The 8,080-nt window shown below is 38.1% G+C and overlaps 1 protein-coding gene across 1 annotated transcript in view; it reads left to right on the forward strand.

Annotated features, from left to right (window-relative positions):
- The window catches only part of Tbc1d32 (TBC1 domain family member 32), a gene marked incomplete at its 5' end in the record, with an annotated part of 270,497 nt that overhangs the window by 46,970 nt on the left and 215,447 nt on the right, over positions 1–8,080 (forward strand). Inside the window, one exon of the mRNA XM_008835797.3 lies at positions 4,150–4,240. Coding sequence (XP_008834019.3) covers positions 4,150–4,240 — 91 coding nt within the window. The remainder of the gene's footprint in view (positions 1–4,149; positions 4,241–8,080) is intronic.

Here is an 8,080-nt window from a genome sequence, read left to right on the forward strand (position 1 = left end):
ATATTTTTGATTTACTTTTTTGGGGCATGAAAGGGTGTTCCTCTAAGCTTCTGGTTCTCTCTTTTGATTTTATATTGGAGAGGTCAGATTGCTTTTGTCTTCATGAGTTCCCACAGTGGCCCAAGTCAGATGAGGATCAGATGCTCCCAGTCTCCTAAGTTCTGGATCCCTCCAGGATAGATTTTTCGCCTCAGGAATTTGGGGTTTGGACTGGCCTGGGAGCCAGGCCCAGGAAAGATGCTGCTCTAGGGCAGCTGGTGGCCTTCCCAGTGGAAGATGCAAAGGAAGCTGGGGGTGGGAGGTGGCCTTAGGGCCCCTGGGGACTGCACTGAAGAGCTGGGTTGGTCTGGATGCAAAAGACCAGGAAGAGGAAAGGTCAGCCTGGCATCCAGGAAAGAAGTTGGTGGGTTGTGCAGACCTAGGGAGGCAGAGGGAGGTGAGGGTGGGGCCAGTTGCAGAAGCAGTTCTCCTGGGGACCTGAGAAGGAACTGTGTTGCTCTGGATGCAAAGGATCAGGAAGAAGCAGTGGTGGTTTCCCAGGTGTCTGGGGTGCCAAGACAATGAATGGGACAGGACCCAGGCTAGGAGGAGACATCAACGGGGTTGATGGGAGGGTTATTGAGGTTGGGGGAGTCAAGGCGCTGAGGGTCCAGTCCACTTACCCGAGAGAGAGAAGCCTGAGGGTCAGAGAGAGGCCTGCGGGCACTTCTTTTTAACTTTAAACTACCATTCTATGAAACGTAAAAGGATAAAAGTAGAGTCTTAAAATGCAGTCAGGATAATTAGGAACTGTGTAAGTATATTGCAAATTGGACTACTATAAATAATAAGGTAGTTTGAGAGAAACCGTATTTTTAAGTATTAACACATAATTTGATTCAGGTCAGGCACTAATAAGGGAATTACTTCTATAAAATATACTGATACATTTGAGTGAAAGTGATATAAAATGACTCAGTGAAAAATGCTTTTCCATTTGCAAAAATCGGTTTGAACTATGCCAAATACAGATGAATACTGTAAAATGTACCAAAATTAGTCATGTTCATTACTGAAAGAAATTGAAAAGAAATCATTAAGACTGATAAATAATAAATGACAAAAATGAAAAACATGAAATTTATTAGAACATTTAGGAAGATAATATGTATGGTTTACATATTTAGGGAGAACCTTGAGTTTAGAAGTTATGTGAAGGAAGGATTCCTGTAATTGTGAAGTTTTGGGTCAGGGTTGTAGAGCATAAAATGTATAATGGATCAAGCTTTCTAAAGGCTTCATATGAACCCTCATTTTATCTATAAAGCTAACTAAATTTAAAGGATATCAAAAGGTAGCTTTGGGGGCTAGAGAGATGGCTCAGTGCTTAAAAGCACTTGCTACTCTTGTAGAGGATAAGAATTCTAATCCCAGTACCTGCATTGGGTAGTTACAACTGCCGATAAACTCCAGCTTCTGGCCTTTGTGGACACCTGTACCCATGTGTACATATACATACACAGATTCATACTCATAAGTAACAATAATGTGACAGGCTATGCTTAGGTGCTTTTGTTTTTTGAGACAGTATCTCAGTGTAACTTAGATTGGCCTTGAGCTCATGGCAATCTGCCTGTCTCAGCCCAAATGCTGGGACTACAGGTATGAGTCACCCTGCCTCAGAAACACTTTTTCTAAAAGTAAGCTTGTAGATGTGTGATTTAGGGCTGGGCATATCTCAGACATATCTGTGTGTGACCAGTTGTGGAAATCAGCAACAGCCTCAATGTGTTACAAAAAGAAGCATTTTTGATTAATGGTAACAGTACCATATTTAGCATACAGTAAGAAATTTCATTTGTCTAATGATATGACAGAGCTGGGGTTTTCTATGGGATCTATGACCTCTCCAGCCTTGTGTATCTGGCTATATTTACACTGCCACCCATGAGTTCCCTCCCACTGAGAAGGCTATCCAGTTAGATAGCTATTGATTACCACCTGGATAACAGTGCCACTACTACATCAATAGAGGTTGTTTGATGTGCCAGTTATCCAGTTATTGTGGTTATTAGGTTTTAGAGCTGGGCTGAACCACTGATTGATTTTCTCCCTTAGCAGGTTGCATAGTATCCTCTAGAACTATGAGAGATAGTCTTCAGGGAGAAGGCTTCTAGGTCAGTTCCAGCTCCATTGCACCAAGTCCTCTGTCCAAAATATGTCGTGTCTTCAGTAGTAGGGTCTTACCTTGAAGTTCTGGGAGGTAACCACGGGTTGTGGCAATAGCTTATGTTATTTTGGGAGTCTCTTGAACTACTCTGACCAAAAACTTGAAGGGAGGTTTCTCCTGACTGGCCTTGTGTTATGTAGCCTTCAGGTATACATGTGCACTAATGTTCAGATACTGTGTGTGTATTTTTCAGGGAGTTTTTTGAGTTAATACATTTCCCTCCGACTTTATTTCCACCTGAGCTTATTTATCCTTCTGTTCTCTCTCCCTGTCTAACCTCCCTCCTCCCTCCCCAGTTAGGTGTCCCCATTTTCCCCTTGATAATACCTGTCTCCTATTACCTCCCCCCTCTTTTGAGTTCCTTCTTCTTCTTTACTCCCATGGTTCCTTGTATGTCCTTCCCTCCTCCCTTCCCAGTTGAATATTCCTATTTCCTCTTATTTCCCCCTTGGTAAAATTCGTTCCCTACTATCCCCCTCTTTTGGCTTCCCTCCTGCCCCTTTACCTCCATGTTTCCTTTCCATATTCCTGGTTCCTGGTTTACATCAGGCTATATACTCACATATAAGGGATTGGTGCTAAGATCCACAAATGAGGGAGAACATAACATTGCTTACTTTTCTGAGTCTGTGTTACTTCACTTAATATAACAGTTTATAGTTCTATCCATTTACCTGCAAATTTCAAAATTTCATCTTTTCTTACTGCTGAGTAGAACTCCATTGTGTAAATGTGTCACATTTTCGTTATCCACTTGTCAGTTGAGGGACATTTAGGTTGTTTCCGTTTCTTAACTATTGTAAAAACAGCAGCAACAAACATGAATGTATAACTATCTCTACAGTAGGATGAATCTTTGGGTGTATGCCCCGGAATGGTATAAAAGGATCATATGGTAGATTCATTTTTTTTTTTTAAAGAGTTCTTCACTTCTACTTTGAAAAAGAAGCAGAAAAATGTGTTGATGATCCAATTCCATTCATTTTTTTGAGTTGAAGTCAAATTGTGCATGTGGTGGAAACTTTGGTCTACACTGAAGTTTCTTTTATTTTTCTACAAGAGATTCTTACATAAAAATATGAATCCTCTTTTTATAAGAATATTTTTTATTTATCCTTTTTTTTTTGGTCTTTTTGAGACAGGGTCTTCCTGTAGTCCCAGCTGGCCTGGACTTTACTATGCAGACCAGGCTGGCTTCTGGATCCCACAGAAATCTGCCTGCGTCTGCTTCCTGAGTGCTGGGATTAAAGGTGTGCACCACCACCATGCTCAGGATTTTATTTATTTTTGAGGAATTTCATACATGTATACAGTGTGTTTGCATCATATCCACAGATCATTTTTGCCCCCTGCAACTCCCCCCATCCTTCTCAACCTATCCCCCTTCCAACTTCATGTCTTCCTTTTTTATATCCCACTTAGTCAAATTAGAAAAATATATCAAGTTAGGAGACCTAGAAAAGAGAGTTTTTAAAGTCATGGGCACCAACTGATTTTTCTCTTTGTTTATATAGCACATTTGAAATAATAGTGATATTTTATTACTATAAATATATTTATTATTTTTATTTTATGTGTACAAGTGTATTTCCTGCATGTATGTAAGTGCATCTGTGTCGTGCATGCTGCAGAGGTCAGAAGAGGGCTTCGGATTTCCCTGGAACTGGAGTTCAGGATGGTTTGTAGCCGCCATGTGGGTGCTGGGATTTGAACCTGGGTCTTCTGCAGGAGCAGTCAGTGTTCTTAACCGCTAAGCCATCTCTCCAGCCCAGGATTAGTAATTTTCTTAATTGTTTAAGTTAGCCTACACAATGGTGGCTTTCTATGTGGTATGCCATACATATATGTCATTAGACTTTAATAGCCTTGAATAATTTTTAAATATTTGGATATAGAAACTACATGTTTCTGGAACTTAGAAGTTGTTATTATTTTTTCAGATTACCACAGCAGTTCAGCAATGTGCTCAGTACCTGGAACTGTGTGAAACTATGAAAGTTGGTGAAATTTTGGGACATTCAAAGCATTGTGGTAAGAAGTATTTTCTCTATTACATACATGAAAATGGCTAATTTTATTAATGAATTGATCTTAGTAATGTCTTAAAGGTTTTAAAAATTTTGTTCTTAAAATTTTTCTTTGTTCATATTTACTATACATGGTACTGTCTTACATAAGGACATGTTAATGTAAGTATATTTTACACATTGAGCATATTTCCCCTTTTCTGACCCCTCCTGCTAGTCTCCTTTATCCCCCTGGTAGTTTTTCTTCTTCTTTTATATTATAGATATTTGTATATGTATTTATGGTTTTATATGTCTGTATAAAACATAGGAACCAAAAATAAGAGAAAATATGATATTTGTTTGAGACTGCCTTAATTCTCTTAATATGATTATTTCCATTTGAACCTATTTTCCTGCAAATGTTATAATTTCATTTTTCTTTGTGGCTGAAAAAAATGTGTGTGTGTGTGTTTGTGTGTGTGTGTATGTGTGTGTGTATCACATTTTCTTTATCTGTTGCTTTGTTGTTGAACATCTGGGTTGTTCCATAGCTTAGCTATTGTGAATAATGCTTTAATAAACATTGACGTGCAGGTATCTGTGTGACTGGAGTTCTTTGAGTAAACACCAGGAAAGGTATTTGTGGGTCAGTGGTAGGTATGCTTTTTAGTTTTTTTGAAAAGCCCCCATACCAGTTTCCACAGTGGCTGGGTTAATTTACCTTCCTGCCAGCAGTTCCAGGTTCTTTTGTCCAAGTCCTCCCCTGTGTTTGCCATGTGTTATCTTTTTCATTTTCTCCTCTTTTTTCTTTTTGAGCCAGGGTCTTAATATATACCACTGGCTGACCAGGAACTCACTGCCTCTGCCTCCTAAGTGCTGGAATTAAAGGCATGCACCTCCATGCTGGGTGCTATTTGTTTTCTTTGTGAATCCATTCTGACTCGGGTGTGATGGAATCTCAGTGCAGTTTTAATTTCCCTGATGGTTAGTGAGGCTGAGAATTTTCTCCATATCTTTGCCATTTCTATTTTGTCTTTTGAGAACTGTCTGTTCATTTTATTGGCTGATTTATTGATTGGTGTTTTTGATTTCTTGTTTAGTTTTTTGAGTTCTGTGTATATGCTAGTTATTAATCCTCTGTCAGATGTATAGCTAGCACAGATTTCTTCCCATTGTGTAGGCAGTCTTTTCATTCAGTGAACTGCTTCCTTTGCTGTACAAGAGGCTTTTTAATTTCATAAGGTCGCACTTATTGATTATTGGCTTTATTTCCAGAGTGGCAGAGTGATATTCAGTAGTGTATTCTCTAATTAAAAAACTATTTTATTATTTTTATTTTAGTGTATAAGTGTATTGCCTGCATGTAAGTGTACTTATGTTGTGCAGTGCCTGTGGAAGTCAGAAGAAGACATTGGATTCCCCTGGAACTGGAGTTGCAGATGGTTGTTAGTTGCCATGTGGGTGCTGGGAATTGAACCCAGGTCCTTTGCACGAGCAGCCAGTGCTCTTAACCGTGGAGTCATCCCTCCAGCCCTGTATTTCCTAAATTTTGCTCTAGCATTTTCAGAGTTTCAGGTCTTATGTTGAAATCCTTGATCCATTTTGTGTCGAATTTTGTGCAGGGTAAAAGCTAAAGATCCAGTTTTAGTCTTCTACATGTAGATATCCAGTTGTCTCTGCACCATTTGTTAAAAAGGCTGTTTTTTTTCCAATGTGTATTTTAGGACCCTTTGTCAAAAATCAAATGGCTGTAGTTTGAATTTATATCTGCGTACTCTATTCTGTTCCATTGATCTCTTTGTGTGTTTTTGTCCTAGTACCATGCTGTTTCTGTCACTATGGCTCTATTGGATAGGTTGAAATCAGGTCCCTCCAGCAATATTCTTTTTGCTTTGACTCTCTAGAGTCTTTTGTGCCTCCATGTGAATTTTAAGATTATTTAAAATATTTCTGTGAGAAGTGACAGTAGAATTTTGATGGGGATGGGATTGAAACTGAAGATTGCTTTCAGTCTTACATAGCTATTCTTACAATATTAATTCTTCCAGTCCATGTGTATGGGAGGCCTTTTCAGCTTGTGTGGAATTTCTTTCTTCAGTGTTACAAAATTTTCATTCTAGAGGTTCATCACTTCCTTGGTTAGATTTATTCCAAGTCATGTTTTGGAGGCAATTACGAGTGGAATTTTTTTCCTGATTTTATTTTCAGCATGCTTGTTACTGTTAAATAAGAAGGGTACTGATTTTATATATTGATTTTGTATGTTGAATGAGTATTATGCCACTTTGCTGAAAGTATTTATCAGATCTCAGAGTTTTCTAATGGTATCTTTAAGATCTTTTATTTATAGAATCTTATAATTTACAAATTGACTTCTTTTTCTATATTTAGTTCTTTTATTCCTTTCTCTTTTCTTAGTTTTTCTACCTAAGACTTTAAGCACTGTATTGAATAATAGCTGGGGAGAGAGGACAGGCACCTATGTTTTGGTCCTGATTGTAGTGGGAATTCTTTGAGTTTTTTTCACCATTTAATATAATTCTGACTATAGATTTGTTGTCTAGAGCCTTTATTATGCTGACATATGTTCCTTCTGTTCCTAGTCTCTTCAAAGCATTTGTCATGGAGAGAAGTTAGATGTTATAAGCATTTTGCTGAGAAGTTTTGCATATATGTTCATTGGAGAGATAAATTTATAATTTTCTTTTGTGTGTATCATAATTGGTCTGGATGTCAGAGTAATACTAGCTTTGTAAAAAAGAGTTCAGTAGCATTCCTTCCTTTTCTATTTTATTTTCAAACCAATAGTTTGAAAAACACTGGTATTAGCTCTTTTTCAAAGGTCTTGTAAAATTTAGCAGTGTATCAATTCATATGGGTCTGGACTTATTTTAGTTTGGAGAATTATTATTATTATTATTTTTGCTTCAAACTCATTGCTTATTATAGATCTGTTTAAATTGTTTATTTCCTCTTGGTTTAATTGTAGCAGGTCATATATACATCTTGAAATTTATCCATTTCTTTTACATTTTTAGTATGTTAAATGATTTTCTGAATTTTACTCATCTGTTATATAATAATATATTCTTTTTTTATCCCCAGTTTTATTAATTTGGCTCTTCTCTCTCCTTTGATTAGTTTGGATATGGGTTTGTCAAGCTTGTTTATCTTTTCAAAAAGCCAACTGTCTTAAGCTGTTGTGATGGCTCAGTGGGTAAAAGTGCTTCTTGTGCAGGCCTCATGACCTAAGTTCATCCCTGGATCCCATGGTGCAAGTAGGGAAGGGACTCCTGAAAACTGTCCTCTGACCTCCTCACATGTGATGTAGCACATGCACTCTCAGGCACATCACACACACACACACACACACACACACACACACACACACAGACTCGTGCACGCACGCACCCACACATATAAATAAAAATGTAAAAAGAACCGACACTGTTTCATTGACTGTGATGTCTTTCATACCTGTTTCATTAGTTTTTACCTTGATCATAATTATTTCTTCTGTTTACTTACTTTTGCTTTGGCTTGTTCTGTTTTTTCAAGGCCCTGAGCTGCATCACTATTTATTTGATATCTATCCAGGTTTGTAAAGTAGACATTTGTAGCTATAAGTTTCCCTCTTACAACTGCTTTTATTGTTTGCCATAAGTTTGTTATGTTTTTTAGTAATGACATGTGTTTAGTAGTTGTTTGTCAGATCGCTCTCCGACAGGTACGGCACAGGGAGAGAGGCCAGGACCAGCCTGTGTTCCTCTCTTAGGGGCTGAGTGGGATGGTGAGTGTCAGCGACTCAAAAACCACACCGAGTTGGGAGTCTTGTCGAGGCAGGAACTCACTTTATTGTGTC

This window comes from Nannospalax galili, unplaced genomic scaffold (assembly GCF_000622305.1).
Source record: "Nannospalax galili isolate Female #2095 unplaced genomic scaffold, S.galili_v1.0 scaffold417, whole genome shotgun sequence".
Classification (NCBI taxonomy): domain Eukaryota; kingdom Metazoa; phylum Chordata; class Mammalia; order Rodentia; family Spalacidae; genus Nannospalax; species Nannospalax galili.